This window comes from Podarcis erhardii (genome assembly GCF_964252035.2).
Source record: "Podarcis erhardii genome assembly, chromosome: 1".
NCBI lineage: Eukaryota > Metazoa > Chordata > Lepidosauria > Squamata > Lacertidae > Podarcis > Podarcis erhardii.
The window spans coordinates 87,856,428-87,874,311 of NC_138497.1; the positions used below are offsets into that span (position 1 = coordinate 87,856,428).

The window sequence follows — 17,884 nt, forward strand, 5'->3', positions numbered from 1 at the left end:
AACACCTGGAGGGCCGCAGGTTCTCCATCAGTATGTCATTCATTTTTATTTGATTTCTCACAAAAAAGGCGTCCGGCAACTTTTTCATTCTTGTTGCTCTTTTGTGCATATTTTCCAGTTATAGTGAGAGATTTTTAAAAGATGGGGTGACTCTACACAACACTGCAAATGCAGTCACACCACAGGTTTATATAAAGATACTGACGATCCTGCCCTGTTCATTTTCAACCCCTTTTCTAAAAATTCCTAACATATAATTTGCCATTTTTTGCTGCTGAGCACTCAAGATGAATTTCAGACATCTTCCAAATATGACCCAAAGATCTTTCTAGTCCTGCCACAGACAATTTAGACCCTGTGTGTTCTCACTTCTTAGAGGGCTTCCAGTATTCAAATGTGGAGGGAATAGTTGGCCAACGAATGTTCACGTGTGAGGAAATAAACCTTCATAACTGGCTTTATACTTTCAAACTGCTCAGAAGCCCTTTTGACAAGTAAGCGACGTATAAATTAGACAGTAAATCATAAACAACCCTAAATCATAATCCTGTTTTAAGGACTATTGCACTAATAAAATGAAATTCCCTTACCTGTATTGCATTTCTTCTTATCACCCATGATCAGCAAAGAAACAACAGCTTATGCATTAGGTTACACAGAAAAAAAACACCAAGAGGCTGTTCTCATGAGTTTGTAATTTTTTTTCTTTAAAGATTATTTTACAGTTTGAATCACACAAAAAGGCACTTTTGATCTGGAATTGTGATTTTTTTACACTCTCTCTTCCATTTGTTAAAAAAGATCAGCTTGTGGTCAACAGAAGATACACAGCATGAGTCTGAACAGGTGTGAGTGGAGAGGATCTCCATCTCCTCCTCCAAAGGCAATCGCTCATGGGGGGGGGGAGCTAGGCATTGAGGCAGGGATGGGGAAACCTGTTGGACTCCAACTACCATCAGCCTCAGCCAATAGCCAGGGATGATGGGAGCTGTAGTCTAGCAACATCTGAAGGGCCACATTCTACCCCTTGCCAACCTGCATTAAGGACCTTCCAGAGGGCAGTAAGGCATAGCTTCAATAAGAAGCTTGTGGCCTGAGAATCTGATGGGACAACTTTCTCTGTCACCCCAGAAAACTCAAGAGGGCAAAATCAGCCATAGTGACATGGCTAGTTGAAAACTTGTGGCTCTTTGTAGTTTCCAGGTTGGCACTGAAAAGGTTATCAGCTTTTACTTTTCCCAATAAAACATGGAGTTTCCCCAATACTGCGTTAAACTTGCTCGCTGTCACTGAATCTCTGCCCCAAGCATGAGGAACCTGTGATTCTCTCTTGCTGGACTCCAACTCCCATTGGCCCCAGCCAGCACTGCCGATAGTCAGGAATGATGGGAGTCGGAGTTCAGAAATGCCTGGAGGGCTTCAGGTTCCTTGGTACTCTTCTACTCTCTCTCCTTTGCTGCGAAGAAAATAAATGAGAGGAGAGAGGGGTGCAATTTAATGGGAAAAGGAGAATAGCTTCACTCTTGAGCAAAAGCCATTCCCCTGTAAGGATGGGCTTGCTAGCTACTACATCCGCAAGTATCATTTTTGGTGTAAATAGCTAGCATCCAGTGAGAAGGGGGTAGAGGTGGATGGACAGAAACAGAGAATGTGTCTGTAGCAAAACAGGGAAAGCGAGATGTGAACAGGTTTGGATCTTCCATAATCTGATGCAGGTGGAAAAACAAATTAAAGGTGGAATAAGTGTCTTATCCTAACTACTGGCAAACTAAGCTTAATTAATGCTGAGCTTATTGATGTGTTAAAAATGAGGAAGGGGAAATCGGCAGGCGTTTGGAGAAGGGGGAGCATACTCTCTGACAGAGGTGTCCACTCATGGGCAAAGATCACTCGCACCTTTTACACCAAGAATAATGGCAACCAACCACACAAAAACAATCACCATCTCCCAGGAACGTTGTTAAAAATACAGCTATAAAAATCCTCAGATGGTTTCCCTCCCCCCCCCATCCTGCTTCATTGTTTTTTATTTTCCATTTTTCCTAAAATATATACACATTATACATATTTATATAATCTAAAAATGTGCCCAGTTAAAATTCTTCTTTCCACATTCTGTAAAAAATAAAAATATGTTTTTTCTGCGGGGGTGCACAGGGCAACTCCCCACACAGAAGGCTTGTCTGGATGAAGCTCAGACTAGGAGCATTTTGTCTGTTGGGCATTGCAGATCATGAGTGACTCATGGCCTCGAGCAAACGGACACCTCAACACTGCCAGACTAGAACAATTGCTGAATGTTCTGTGCAGAAGGATGAAGAGTTTCTGCCATACCACGCTGCAAGAGACTGGAGAGGCCAGTGGAATTTGATGCAATTCAGATGGTACAAACTTGGCCAAATTTAGCTACTCCAATGGGAGAGCACTGGGTAGAGCAGGTGTTTGTGGCAACTTCAACTCAGAGGCAAAAACAAAGAGACATGTAGAGCAACTCCATGGAAGTTTAATCAGAGGCAAGCCCCAATGCATTAAATGGAACATGTCTCTCAAGAAAGGGTGCACTCAGTTACAGCGGCAATTCCCCCACAGCCCCAAGAGTGGTTTGCATCTTAGACTGTTGCTGTAAAAACAACAAAGTGTTAGCACCTATGGTACCACCAAACTCTTTGTTGTTAATTTCACTTGACTTTGGTACAGATTAGATTAAAAGATATTATGCCTAGGAATCTTCTCTATTTTGTTTTGTGCCACTTTGGCATGATTTTACCCTTGCATTTAAATAAAAAAGTAATTTGAAAGTTCACTATTTAAATACATATTTAAATGTGCATTTTCTCTCAAAATACCTATTTATACATTTAAAATGCTGAGGGAACTGTGTTGCACAAAGAAGGGCTGTGGGGAGCTGTTTCGATCCATCCATGAGCCTAGGAGGGGCAAATCAGGGCTTTTCATGTAAGAACCTGCAACCTTCCTCAGGCATCCCAAGGAGCGACTATGGATAATGGGTATCCTGCATCCTACTGGCATAAACACTACAAATATGCAAGCAACAAAAAGGAAAGAAAGAGGAGGGATAATTTTTTTTGTTTAAGAACATTTTCTTTCTAGGGAACGCTTGGGATTTCAACGGAGTATGTGTGTGTAGTCTTATTTTTACTGTTCCACTGAAAAAAACTTTTATACACAATAAACTTTTTCTGAAAAGATATTTCCCTCCTGCCTGCTCTCATTGCTTGGTTTTAAATTTGGCAATACTAAACATTGCACATTCCAGAGGGATAACTCCAGCAGCAGCTCAGGTGTGGGGAAGCTTTGGCTTTCCAGGTGCTGCAAGCATGGCCAATGGCCAGGGATGCTGGGGGTTGTAGTTCAGCAACATCTAGAGGGACAAAGGCTCCCCACACCTGCAGTAGCTGCTAGAAGCAGGAACGGCCCTCCAATTGTTGTTGGACTGCAACTCCCATCTACCTTGGCCATTGGCCAGGGCTGATGGGAATTGAAGTCCAACAGCATTTGGAAGGGCAGAGGTTCCCTGCTGCTCAAAGGTTTCTAGGCATCCAGTATCCCCCATAATGTCCAATCTGGCAGTGATGAGGTACTTCCACTATGTTACAACAGCAATTTAGTAAGATTTAAATAGAAGGTCATAGTTTGCTGCAAAGGACTGCTTGCTTGCACCCTGGCAGTGAGGTTCAGCAATGCGCTTTGCTCTGACTCAGCAGGCTACTCCAGGAGCCACTACTGAGAGCCAAATCCTGCCCCATTCCTGAAACATTCCATCCTGAATGGGCTGAGGCTCTGAAGAGCCCTGGCATCATGTCCTTTCTTAACAAAACAGCCAAGAACAATAGTAAAAAAAAAAAAAAAGGCACAAGGTTTTCTTGTATCCAAAAAACAATTTAAGGCAAATTCAGAGTGGCACTGGAAAGAAACCAAGGCAAATCCATTATCTTGCAGAACAGATTGGCAGAGGACCAAGGCAATTCTACTCTGACTTAAAGATTCTCTTTCCTTTTAAAAAACAGGCTTTCAAAGCTGCTGGGCAAAGTGGGGAAAAAATGGTTCAAAGGGAAGGAACGGTCAGCTTGATTTTGGCCCAAACCACCTTTGGGAACTTGAAGTGGCTGGACTGCCGGCAAAGCATTGGAAACAGAGGCGCCAGCCGCCACCACAACCCAGCATTGTGTGTCCATCCACTCTTGTCTCTTTAGGATACCAACAGGTCCATCACTTCCAAAAGGCACAATTTCCCCCACATGCCTCAAAAATCCAGGAGGAGAATTCCAACCACAGCCCAAAGGCAAGAGTTGCACCTCAATGCCTTGTAAGGTTTGAAGGCACTACAGCATAAGAGGAAAACAAATAAACCCACAGCGGCAGAGAAAGAGATTGACCCCTCTCCCTGTATGGCCTATGCATATGTGATTTATGGTCACAGGAAGGGCTGAGTTGAAGGAGCTGAAGAATAGGCCTTGGAAAAGCCAGAGGCTGAAGGAAGAAAAGCTGAGGGCTGGCGTAGAATATAGAAAAGCATCAAGGAGGACAACTGGAGTGAGTCATACATGGGTACTGCAGGTCAGTGTCACCAACCCACACTCTTAAGCCTCAGAGTCTTTGAAGAATTTATTCTGGGTCAAACCTGATTGTTCAAGGTGGCGGCCTTCCTCCCTAGCACAGATCAACCAGTAGCGCTTACTTTCCTCACAGCCATCTTCACAATCTCTCATCTCAGACCCCCTTCTCTACTAGCGATTGATATTGTGAACCATCTTTCTCTTGCTCCAAGAAATCACAGCTTCAGGCATTCTCTCCAGATAGAATGAAGGATGGGGTTAAGGCAGGCGATCTGGGGCTGGTATAACCACTGGATTGGTCACTCCCTCCCCTCTCAAGGCACCTGTCACAGGGCCCTGTTGACAAAACTGACAGAGCTAGTTTTATCTTGCGTCTCAGCGGAGAAAAGCTTCTCTCCTCCCCAAACACACCAATTTCTTCCCTCTCGCTCCTCAAGTATCTCTTTCCCCCCTCTGTTAGGTTGCTACCAGTTCCAAAAAGTTAAGTAAAACTTGGGATTTTCCTCTCCAAATCAGGATTTTCTCCACCAAGGGGAGGGAGAAACAACTCCAATCCAGTATGCACCCCAAAGGAGAAAGCTTCTTCAACAATGGCAAATAAGCTGCATCCAGTTTAGGACCCCTCAAACGTTCAGCCGAAACCCACCAGCTTTGCCTGTCTTTCTGAAGCAGAAATGCCCTCTCTCTTTGACAAGATGCAACAGAGTCCCTCTAAATGTTCAATCCACTTTGTATTTCCCCACATCTTTCCAGCCCCCACTTTATCCTGAGTCCTGCCTGTTCTCTTTCGTCTCCCCATCCCAACTTCTCTCAGATACTTCCCACCTGGGGTCTCTCCCTGCCTCCACTCAAGTCAGTGGCCGCCACCACCACAAACAGAGCTGGGACACTTATAAGCCCAGAAACCTAGGCCTCAACACCTAATAAAGAAACAGGAGGAAAAGATGCAAACAGTGGCGAGATGCAGTGGGTACCTGGGACCACCAGTTCTTGTGTAGCACCCCCAACCTGGTGGCAGGGGAATGGGGTAGGGTTCTGGTTTCCCCCCCTTGATTAGAGGAGAAAGGACCAAAGGTTTGGTCCCACTTGGTATGAGAGGGGCAGGAAAAACTGGGCTGAGGTCCTAGTCTCCTCAGCCCATTATTCAAGGGGGCAAACCGTTAAAAACACAGCGTCGAAAGGGGCTTCCTCTCTCTGGAGATGAAGATCACACTCGGACACTGAGAGAGAGGGGTCCTGTCCTGCTGCACCACGGAAACAAGTGCTCTCTGATGACGCCCCCTGCAGGGTTTCTTGTGCTCTGCACTGTGCGTTGAGGCTGCCAGGGGCTAGGCTGAGGGAAGGAGCAGGCTGTCCTGCTCAATGAAAGGGAAGCAGCTGAGACGGGCAAACGCCCCTCCTCTCCTCTCCCCTGCCCAAAGCTCCCCTGCGGTCACTAGCTGCTAGTCCGGTGCTGCTTTAGCACTGTATAGACGTCGTCCACTTTGCTGAGTCTCTCAAAGAATGGCAGCAGGTCCAGGAGCTCCGTGTCAGCCATGTTGTCAAACCACGAAGCCACAGGCACCTGCCACGGTGGGAGAAGGGAAGCGGTTAGGAGGCAAGTACGTAATACATATAACAATGATAATGAGTTGTAGGTAGGCGTGCTTTGAGCCCAGAAGAGTGCTCCAGTTGCCACAGTGTGCAAACAGTGGGGCCAAGACCCGGAGGCAGAGCCCCACTCTCCCCATCATGGTGCATTGTGGGAATGGAAGAATGCCAGCCTAGTGCAAGAGCAGCCCAGACACACAGAGTCTCCCTCAGGCTTTCGTTGAGGGAGCTCTGCATAAACTGTGTTTGCCCAAGTGTAAGGGGAATTTTGTAGTGCTGCTTTTGCCAACCTGGCCCCCTCCAGCTCTTTCTGGAGCAATTTTAAAACATCCCTGTTTACCCCAGGCATTTGATGCCTGAAATATGCTGCTTCCGGCAACCGCTGGCTGAGAGTGTGTGGTTGTTCTTAGCTATTTTTAAAATGCTTTTCAATGAGGTTCTTACAGGTGTGTTTGCTACCCTGGGCTCCTGTGGGAGGAAGGGTGGGATATAAATTGAAGAGATACGGTGATCCTAGTAATCCAACTCCCACCGGCCGCAGCCAATGAGAGTTGTAGTCCAAAAGAGCTGGACGGAAGCAGCTTGGTGAACAGGAAAAGGGAGAGTGCTGCAGCGAAGTGTGAGAGGTCATCCCAAAGAATGGGCATGTGACCATCGCATTGAGGTCCCCCCTTGCTCTGTTCTCCACCTGTATATTTTAAGCTTTGCTCTAGCATGCAGCTCTGTGCAGGAGGGTGGAGAAAGTGAGCCTGTACAGCTTTTTTTTTTTTTTTTTTAGTTTTCTGCCTACACAACCCCCTCCTTCCGCTCCGCATTGCCAGCAAAAGCCAGGAAGCTGATGGCTACCTGGCCACTTACAGCATTATCTGGGTGGAAGACGTAAGAAGCAGGTGAATTGTCCACTATGATGATCCGCGTGAGGTCGCGGCCCAGGCGGCTGAGGTCCTTGACGTAGTTTCCACGGTGGAAGACGCACGACTCGCGGAAGAGGCGGGCACGGAAGGCTCCCCACTTATCCAGCAGGTCAGCCACGGGGTCTGCATACTGGGGTTAGGAGGAGAAGGAGGGTCAGTTTGACCACACTCAGGTGTGCGTGCCTATTGCAAGGGATGGGACAGATTGGAACTGCTCCACTTGCATCCACAGAAGCCCGCTTCACCTTCCTCTGATGATTAGATTTCCGTTTCTCCCATCCCAGCAGGTAAGTGGGCGTATTTCCTGGGTTCTCGGCCAGTTTCCCTTGCCCAGGTAGAAGAACGGGGGCTAGGTTAGAGGAAAAGAATCGCTGCAAACCCTTTCCTCGGAGTGCTCATGTTTTACGTTCAAGCTCCTCCAAATGCTTTATTGCAATGCACTCACTTTAAAAAGTTGTCCTCCTCTCCTGACGACTTAATCCAGCTCTAATCCTGGATGGGAGGCTAACCCTCTCTACTCCAGTTTACAGTAGGGATGAAGGGCTCTGTATTTCTGTTTGACAATCCACTGCGGAAGAAAAATCAGTGCTTGCCTGCCCAATGCAGCTTGCTTTTTCTTCCCAGTGCCTCAATTTCCCCCAATGGAGCCCACTACATGGGTGTGGTAGGAGCAGGGGAGGAGTCTGAAGTCAACAATCACCCTTTCCAGTGTGGAGGTGGGAGGAGGAGAATCTCACCTTTGCCAGACTAGCGGTGAAGAGCACACACTCGAAGAGCTCACCCATCCGTCGTAGAAATTCATCCACATGCGGTCGCTTCAGGACATACACCTGGGGAGGGGAAGGGAGAGTATGGAGGTGGGGTCGCAGGGCACAAATCCGCTCACTAGTTAGCTGAAGCATGGGGAGTCCCCACCCAGTCTTCCTGGCTAGTGAATACCACGGGTACCATGTTGTTCTTCTCTTCAGCAGGTTTAAGTTGAGCATCAGAAACCCCCACCCCCAAGAGTGGAAGAAGAGACTGGCTGGTGGAACAAGTTGCCCAAGGAGCACACAGAGATTTAGGAAGGCGCCTCTTATACCAGATCAGGCTATTTGTCCATTGGGCCCAGTGCTCTGTACTCTGACTGGCAGTGGCTTGGGGAGTGGGGTGTTTGTCACATTATCCTTGCAGACTGGAGATGATGGGGACTGAATCTGGGGCAGGTGGTCTGTCCCCTAAGCGATGACTCAACCGCAGCATGCGGTTGTTCAGGTACAGACGCCTGAGTCCAAAACACATATGTCTGGCTGCAAGTGCGACAAAAAACAGCCAGTCTCCAAAGTTTCAGTGGGAAGAATTTGGAAAAGGAGGATACAACACAGATTTAATATTAGTTCTTAGTATTTGAGGACAGGTTGGCAACTGATGTGAACTATCAAGATGACTTGTGGACATCAGAAAGGAATACAGGTTGGAGAAACTTCTGCAAAGGATAGTTTATCCAGGCCTACATGAAAGATTGGCTCTAGAGGTCCTTGTTAGCCTTTGGAATCCAACTCTAGGATCTCACACATCCCAAGACAAGATACTCTATGACTTTTCATCTAGTATCCTGATTCCACCCAGTATCCTGGGGCTGGCTGCCATGCATGGGCAACTTGGTACATCAGAAGAAGAGGTTCCTTTACTTCCTACATTTCAACATGCTGCACTCAGATGTCCCCTCTGAGATACAAAGTGTGTGATATGAAATGGTGTGGCTGGTCTAGATCACCCAGGAACCATTCAAAGCACCTGAAAAGTGTCTTCAGTGGATAAGTTCCTCTTCAAAGGCTGATGGTACGGAGCTGTTGTATCCATCCTGGCTGGTGCTGCTGGCTGCCTCCAAGGCCAAGTAATCGAGAACAGGCTGACTGCAGTATTCACAGCCTATCCTGGATTACTTGAACCTGGCCACTGCCTTTCTAAGTAGGGATGGCAAACATGAATGAAAGGGGTGCAAAAGCTCAGCCCCATCCTCCACCACAACTGACCCCCAAGCGGTTTCCTTCCTTTTCCTGAGCGCTGCATAGCAACGACTGCCCCATAGCCACCTTTGGTGATTCAACATCAGCTATGAAATGCAGCAACCCCCTTTTGAGAATAGCACTGCCAATACCAGAACCCCTCTTTTTACCCATTAGGCTCTCCCGGCAGCATCCATACCTGGTGCATGACCCCGTCAATCTCCACTGGGATGATGAAATCTGCATTGTTCACCGGCTGGGAAGGGACAGAGTTGGGAAGTTAGACCTCCTCTGCTGGGTTCCTCTGCTCTTCACATCTTCCCCACTACCAGGGTTGATTCTCATAGCCGTACTCTCTCATCATATAAGCTTAGGTTTCTGCAACAAGGCCATCTCTAGACTTTGGTCTTCCTGCAAGTGAGCCATTTTGCTCCCTCACACCGTACTTCCTCTCCACCTGCCACCGTCTCTCGGGGCAACTGGCACTAGCACACATCTTTGGCAGCAGGAACTGAAGATGGCTCCTCTCTTACAGAGTGGTAAATGGAGCCTTCTCCTGGCCAGCAGAGCTAATGGTCAGCAGTGGGGGGAGTCTGGCAGCATCTGGAAGGACAGGTTCCTCACCCTTGCCTTACCCACTGCTCCAGAAGAGCTGGTGGCAGCTGGTTAACCAGCAGCTGAAAGGCAGCACAAGGTCCATATGGTGTAGCCAGGGCTGTTTCTGGGCAAAGCACAACCAGGGCTCTTGGGTTTGCCAGGAAAGGAATCCAGAGGCCTTTACTTCCAAGCATTTATATGCTACCCAATAACAAAAGGTGGTTTACAACAAAGAGAAACTATTACATTTTAAAAAATGTTGTCATGGTAGGAGAATGGGTAAAGGCCAAAAAAAAAAAAAAAAAAAAATCCCTCCAGATTTTGCAAACCTGAACGGCAGATTCCATTACCTGGGAAATATCAAATTGTGCAGCCTGGTTATATCATGAAACTAAAGGCAGCTAGGTATAAATGCAGTGCAACTCAGGATAAGCAAGCTGAGAAATGGAGCTACACATTCTGTAGGTGCTTCACCTAGCTCTGGACCAGAAGGATGAGAATATTGGATTAGGGAAGAGAAAGGTGGGAGTGACACCTCTGGATTTTATTCCTAAACTTGGGAAACAGAGGAAGGGGGTGTGTGCTAGTCATTAAAGGGACGGAGGCAGGAGTTAAAAGGTGTCTTGGATTCTGCACTAAGGAGAGGATAATCATGTGAACCTCCTTGATTTCCAAATAGTGGGGATGTGGATTATAAATTCTCTTAAAATTTATAAATAAATAAAGCTGTCTGGATGGAGAGTCAACAAAGGGCTAGAGCAGGCAGTGGGGTGTTTGTGTGCAAAACAGTTGAGAAAGGACTAACCTTAAAGGAGCTATGTACCAATGTCTCATCCAGGTCAATGACCACACAGATTTTGCTGGAATCTTGAGGCTTGGTTTCTGGCAGGAGGTATTTGACAGTAGCCTGCAGAAGCACATACACACACAGGAGAAAATATTGTGAGGAGGAGTGCAGGACACAGAGTCATGCTGCAAGGGAAACTGGCAGCTAGCAGGGCAGTGGAGATGGTGGGCTCAGAACCTGTGCTGACTCCCAAGTCTTCAAATCAGTATTTAGGGATGCTGTGGCTGGTATAAAGACCTTGGACACGGTTCTCCTGGAAAGCAATGATGAAGTCCAAGGTAGCACCAAGATAAAGGGACTGGGGACTGGAGCATCTTTTTTTAAAAAAATATCCAAACCATTCCCCATCTTGTGAACTTGCAGTCACAAGTTTTACTTTGGGGAGGAGGAGGAGCTGTGTTGGGGTGACATTGGAGTGGGAGTAGGATCTGCTCTGAAACAAAGCACAAACATTTGCAATTACACAACTGGGCACCAGAGGGCACTAGCGACAAGGATCAAGATGCTCTAGTATAGAATCCACTGGACTTTTGACTACCAGTTTGAAAGGAGCTGGTAGCTCAGCAGCGCTGGGCTAACAAAGCCACCAGTGCTCTTCCTAACTTGGCTGGCAACCTAACCCAAGCAGCCTGCCATGTGTTTAGGCCCCTGGCTTCATGAAAAGAGGAAATCTAACCCAGCAACAAACCTGGACAAACAAAAGGACAAACAAGAAGAGGGCTTAAATAGTACTTAACGCAATATATTCAGAACAAAAGGCTAAACTGATAGTTAACAATGTGGTTACAGAAGAGTTCAAAATTGAAAAAGGAACACGACAAGGCTGCCTGATTTCCCCTCTGTTATTTATTTCGGTTCTGGAGGTGCTCTTGAATATGATCAGAGGGGACCGGTTGGTGGAAGGGATTCAGGTCGGAGCGAAACAATACAAACTTAAAGCTTTTGCAGATGACCTAGTTTTGACCTTGCAGGAGCCAGAATCTAGTACGAAAAGAGTATTACAATTGATTCAGGACTTTGGTCGGGTGGCGGGATTTAAATTAAACAAACAGAAAACCAAGGTGTTGGGAAAAAAATTGACAGATACAGAGTCAGAACGGATTCAGAGAGAAACAGAACTAACTGTGGTTAAAAAAGTAAAGTACCTAGGGGTAAATATAACAGCAAAAAATCTGAGTCTATTTAAGGATAACTATGAAAACTGTTGGTCTGAAATTAAGAGAGACTTGGACAGTTGGACAAAATTGAAGCTTTCTTTGTTAGGCCGAATTGCTGCTATTAAGATGAATGTATTGCCAAAAATGTTGTTTTTGTTTCAAACATTACAGCTTGTGGACAAGACGGAGTGCTTCCGGAAGTGGCAGAAAGATATTTCTAAATTTGTCTGGCAGGGCAAAAAGCCCAGAATTAAGTTTAAGATATTAACTGACGCGAAAGAAAGAGGGGGCTTTGCCCTGCCAGACTTAAAGTTGTACTATGAAGCCGCAGCTTTCTGCTGGCTAAAAGACTGGCTACTTCTCGAAGACACTGACGTACTGGATTTGGAAGGTTTTAACAATGCTTTTGGTTGGCATGCATACTTATGGTACGACAAGGTTAAGATCAATAAGGCCTTTAAGAACCATATTGTTAGGAAAGCAGTATTTAATGTCTGGACAAAATACAAAGACTTATTGGAAAACAAGACTCCGAGGTGGCTTTCGCCTCTGGAAGCTAAGGCCCGAAAAAGACCCAATATGGAGGCCAAATGGCCAAAATATTGGGAAATATTAGAAAAAGAGGGAGACAATTGGAAATTGCAGAGTTTGGAGAAAATGAAGGATAAAGTGCGAGACTGGTTACATTACGCTCAGATTAAAGAAGTCTTTAAAAATGACAAAAAGTTAGGGTTCCAGGTGGAGAAATCGAAGTTAGAAACAGAATTGTTAGAACCAAAGACTAAGGTACTATCTAGAATGTATAACTTGCTGTTAAAATGGAATACACAAGACAAAATGGTTAAATCGGCTATGATAAAGTGGGCGCAGGACATTGGGCATAACATTATGTTTGAGGACTGGGAAAGGTTATGGACCACTGGGCTGAACTTCACCGCATGTAATGCTCTGAAGGAAAATGTAATGAAAATGATATATAGATGGTACATGACCCCAGTTAAACTTGCCAAAATATACCATTCGTCTGATAATAAATGTTGGAAATGTAAAGAAAATGAAGGAACATTCTTTCACCTCTGGTGGACATGCCCTAAGGTGAAGGCCTTCTGGGAAATGATATATAATGAGCTGAAAAAGGTATTTAAGTATACCTTCACTAAGAAACCAGAGGCCTTCCTTCTGGGCATTGTCGGCCAGAAGGTGCTAAAGAAGGACCGAACATTTTTTATGTATGCAACAACGGCAGCAAGGATACTCATCGCTAAAAACTGGAAAACTCAAGATCTACCCACACTGGAAGAGTGGCAGATGCAGCTGATGGACTATATGCAACTGGCCGAGATGACTGGCAGAATCCGAGACCTGGGAGAAGAGAGGATTGAGGAAGACTGGAAGAAATTTAAGACGTATTTACAAAAACATTGTAATTTGGTTGAATGTTAAGAAGGATGCTAGATTATAAAAAATTGGCCACCACTAAATTAGATTTGAATTTGATGATAAATGAGATTAAAGAAAATACAATTTTTTTGGAGAATTGCTAGATTATATTTAAATGAGTGGATATAAGATCATAAACAAGTTGATAATTTGCTTGGAAGAACCCTTTAACGATGTAAATGGGAGCGGGAGACGTGAGGGAGTCCAAAGAAGTGATGAAACCATGTTATGATATAAGTAAGATTGTTTATTATTTGTGCATTTGTATTCAAAAACTCTAATAAATATTTATATAAAAAAATAAATAAATAGTACTTAACCAAGGGGGTGGGCTCTCTTTCAATAAAGGTTTTTAAACAGAGGTTGGATGGCCATATGTTAGGGATTCTTTAGCAGTGATTCCTGCATTGCAGGGGGTTGGACTAGATGAACCTTGGAACCCCTTCCAAATACCATGATTCTATAAATGCAAAAGCTCCGTGTTACACCAATAGTTAAGAATCCTTAAAACATCAGAGCACTACAAAGATTAAAAACAGACAAAAGCTAGTCATGGATTTGCCTAAGAGAGCCACCAAAGGTTGCTTGTTTCACATGCAGCAAATTGTGCTTATTCCTTTGGGGGTAGCTCATCGGTTATTTGTCTGTTTTCATACTCCATAGTTATAAAATGTCTGCACAGTGTTTGTGTAACTGGAGAGCTCTGCATTTCTTAATCATTAGCCCTACACACACACACACACACACACACACACACACTTACTTTTCTTGCTTCTCCTTTTTTAAAATTCAAGGCAGCTGCATCTGGGGCTCTCATCCATTTCCTTCTCCCCCCATCCTGTCACCAGCCCCCCTCTCCCTTACCTGTCATGTGGCACATTGGAGGTCCTGCTGAGCTCAGCAAGGGAGTGCAGAGGGCATGTGACAGGGCCAGCAGGGGGGTGGAAATGGGCAAGAGGAGCTCAGCCGGCCTCAGCTCCTACAGCAAAGGAAAATGTAAAGGTCTATTGCCCCGATGCCTGGGGTACCAAGGTAGAAACCTTGCCTCTGTAGAATGCAAGTGCCCTCGCTGCAAGGACGAGAGGCCATTTAATGTGTGGAAAAGGGTAACTAATGCATATTAAATGATCTGTAATGTGCACTCCAAGTCTCTTGCGAGGTGCGCAGGGGCTTCATCATGCCACATGACCAAGCCCATTAAGATTTCTAAGCACTCTCCTAGCTGCAGCCTGGCCTGAATGGTTTTAACACTGAAAATATTTGCATCCATTCAAAAGGCTTGGGAATTTTGCCCAAAATGAAATTTAAAAAGGCATCACGACTATGAATGGATGGGGAGAAGCAGAGCCTGGGAGTTGGAGGGGAAAGGGAGGCAATGTTCCTTTTTGTAAAATCTTGGAACTCCTGTAATCAACCAAGTTTGCTGCCCTAAGGGAGGGGTGAGCAGAAGGCAGATCAGGATTGAATGGTAGATCTTTGGGTCATCTGCAGAAGATCGACAAGGGTTCTTACTCCCCAAATGTTTATCAGCGAGAACAGCAAAATGGCACCATCTAAATTAGGCTGCTAAAACGAAGGAAGCTAACCAGAAACGAACTTTTGTGTGAAAGGGCTATGAGGTCCGTTCACTTCTGGTGCTGAAAACTAATTCCTAGGCTCAAAGGCCCCCTGCTTTTTAATTCCAAAGCTGTCTTTTGCACCCAGCTTTGGTTGGTAGATCTTGGGGTTGTGGTTAAACACACACACACACACACACACACACAGAGAGAGAGAGAGAGAGAGAGATACAGAGAGAGAGAGAGAGAGAGAGAGAGAGAGAGAGACACCCCCCCAAAGTAGATCCAGCAAAAGTCTAAAATGTCAATTTGCCCAAGAAACCACCCCTGGCCTGCCCCACTAGATACTTAACCCTTCCCTTGGTCATTTCAAGCAAGTGATCTGCCAGCCACCTGGGGCCTACCTTGGGCACCGATCCATTTTCCTCCACCAGGAGTGGGGCGTTGTTGTTGACAGGGATAGGCTCCGAGTTGTCATGGCAAAGGCAGCAGAAGAGGGACTGGAAGATGCTGCGGTTCCTGGGCTTCTTGGAAGGTGATGGGTTCTGAGCACCTGCATGAGAAGGAGGGGATGGGGATGAAGGGGGGGAAACAGAGATAAGTATAAATATGATGGGAGTGCTGTCTTGTCAAACCCTCGTCTTTATTCTCCCCGCTCCCAGGCCTGGCTGCTTCAGAGGTATTTTTCCACAGCCCTGCCCATAAGACTCAGTCTTGCAGGTGAGACATGGTACAGGTTGGGCCACTGTTGAATATACTCTGCACTTTGTCCATCTTATCCCTTTGGTCCTTTGCAGAAGTGCCCTAAACACAGTGGAAAAACTCTTGCAAGTGTCTGAAAATCTCAACAGGGGGCACTAACAACAAGAGCTTCCTGGCCCAAGGGATATTTGCTTTCCCTTCCCTTTGTGGGTCGTAGTTTTAAGGTGCACACCAAATAAACACTTTGCACGTGCACAGAGCAGGTGTGTTTTCAACCGTGTGCATGAGAAGGACACATCTGCCATGGAACCAGTATTGGCTGTGGCTTCCTGCACAAGGTCAAGAACGTACACTTGCCATTCTGAGAGAGAAAAGAATAAACCATGGGAAGTAGAATCAGCCACAGGTCCTTGGAAGACATCCAAATCAACCCATCGCCAAAAGCAGGCCACAGTTCTGTCAGCTAGAGAGGTCCATGCATCTGGCCGACTAGAGAGGAAGATGGAAGGCGGGAGGTGCCAAATATAGCCAGGCCAACTGCTCTGACACAGACGGGGAGCTTGCAGCCCTCCAGATGTGACTCCAAAACTCCCATCAGCCCTGAACCAGAATGGTCAATGGATGAAAGCAGCTGAGGAAAAGGTGAATTTCATGCTAGGGAGCACTAGGAAAGGAAAACAAAAGTGCCAATATCATAATGCCATGGTAGAAATCCAACCACACTTGGAATACTGCATACAGTTCAGGTTGTGTCACCTCCAAACGGAGTGCAGAGAATTTGAAAAGGTTCAAAAAAGGGCAGCTGAAATGATCGAGGGCATGGAGCACGAGGAAAGGTTGAAGCATTTGGAGACTTTTGGGTTAGAGAAAAGGTGACAACAGAGAACTACAAAATTATGTACGGTGTGGAGAAAGCAGACCGAGAAGAGTTTTGTGCACTCTCTCGTCATCCGACACCTCATAGACATCCAGTGAAGATGAACTATGGAAGATTCAGGACACATAAAATAAAGCACTGCTTCACAGAGAGAACAGTTAAACTATGGAACTCACTCCTCAGGAAACAGCGATAGCCGCCAACTTAGATGGATTTGAAAGAGGATTAGGCAAATTTGTGGAGAAGGCTCTTGATGGCTACTAACCATGATGGCTATGCTCTGCCTCCACAATCAGAGGCAAGCATGCTGCATGCTGGAAACCACAAGAGGGGAGAGGCTCTTGCGCTCGGTTTCTGCTTGAGGGCTTCTTCCCCCAGGCATCTGGTTGGCCACTGTGAGAACAGGATGCTGGACCAGAGGGGCCGCAGGGTGGGATGTTGATACAATCTAGGTAAGGGAGGAGGGTTTGTGGGTGGGATGGGCAGTGAAGGAACAAACCAACTAAAAAGGCTCAAATCCTACCTGGTAAAAGACCCGCCAGGATTCAAATATTTGCTATTATTTCCAAGGTTTTGGCATTTTCAATAGAACGGATGTGCTGCAGGGGCCCCTTCCTTTTGCCTATCAGAACAACAACAACAACAGCAACAAAACACACAAACCACCCCATCTTCTTTTCCTACTTCTCACACAAACATCCTCTTCTGGGTCTAGGCAGATGGGAAATATGGTCTCGCTTTTCCTGCCACCTGCCAATCTCTCTCCTGTCACACACTTGCTCCAGGCACCTGGAGTACTTGAGGAGTTTTTAATCACATGCCATTGCCAAGGTTCTGGATTAAATTCACTTTCACATCTAATCCCTTTGCTTGTGAGCAGCTCCCGCTCCATAATCCGGGCCCCAGATAATGAGATTCTCCTCTTGGAACAGCCTGGATCTTAAGACACCAAAGCTGTGGGTTGGGAGTGAGCGGCCAAGGAAGCCAGCCAGGCAAGGAGGTGCAAGGGGGCAGGGAGTTGGCAGGCCCTCCTGCAATCCCCATCTCTGCAGTCGCTACCTTTTCAGCTCCCTGCTGTTCCAGGTCCCCAATTCTGCCAGTCCCAACCAACAGAGCTCTTGGTATTCCAGAAACATGCCGAGATGCAAAGGAAGAACCATAGCTCACTGGCAGGGCACCTGCCTTGAGCGTAGTAGGTCCTGGGTTCAATTATTGTCACCTTCGGTTTTAAAAAGGAAAGAGGCAGCAGCAGGTGATGGGAAAGGGTCCCCTTGGCTTGAGGTCCTGGAGGACTGTGGGCTGCTAGTCCCAATAGCTATGTTCTACCTTTAGTGTTTTTGCCCTCCGAATTCCAGTTGCTGGGAATCACAAGCAGGGAGAGATGTCCTGCTTGTGGGCTTTCCATAGGCATCTGGTTGGCCACTGTGGGAACAGGATGCTGGATTAGATGGGCTGTTGGCCTGATCCAGGAGGGCTCTTCTTATGGTCATCAGTGGGGAAGAAATCTGAGCTGGATGGACAAGGGCAGCACTAGCATCTGAGCCAGCTATTTAGCCAGCTATATGAAAGCCGCAATGAAGGCTCCTGCAACTCTGCGTCAAGGTGGGTTCCTCTGCCTTTACTTTTAACGACTGCCTCA

General features: G+C 46.3%; 1 protein-coding gene across 1 annotated transcript in view; it reads right to left on the bottom strand.

Moving 5' to 3' along the window:
• Positions 1 to 686: 686 nt before the first annotated feature.
• The window catches only part of CTDSP1 (CTD small phosphatase 1), a 29,338-nt gene continuing 12,140 nt past the window's right edge, over positions 687 to 17,884 (bottom strand). The window contains exons 2-7 of the mRNA XM_081853440.1: positions 15,071 to 15,219; positions 10,472 to 10,573; positions 9,269 to 9,325; positions 7,819 to 7,911; positions 7,026 to 7,211; positions 687 to 6,141 (exon numbers count right to left, since the gene is read on the bottom strand). Of these exons, the coding sequence (XP_081709566.1) occupies positions 6,013 to 6,141; positions 7,026 to 7,211; positions 7,819 to 7,911; positions 9,269 to 9,325; positions 10,472 to 10,573; positions 15,071 to 15,219 (716 nt within the window). The 3' untranslated portion in view covers positions 687 to 6,012. The remainder of the gene's footprint in view (positions 6,142 to 7,025; positions 7,212 to 7,818; positions 7,912 to 9,268; positions 9,326 to 10,471; positions 10,574 to 15,070; positions 15,220 to 17,884) is intronic.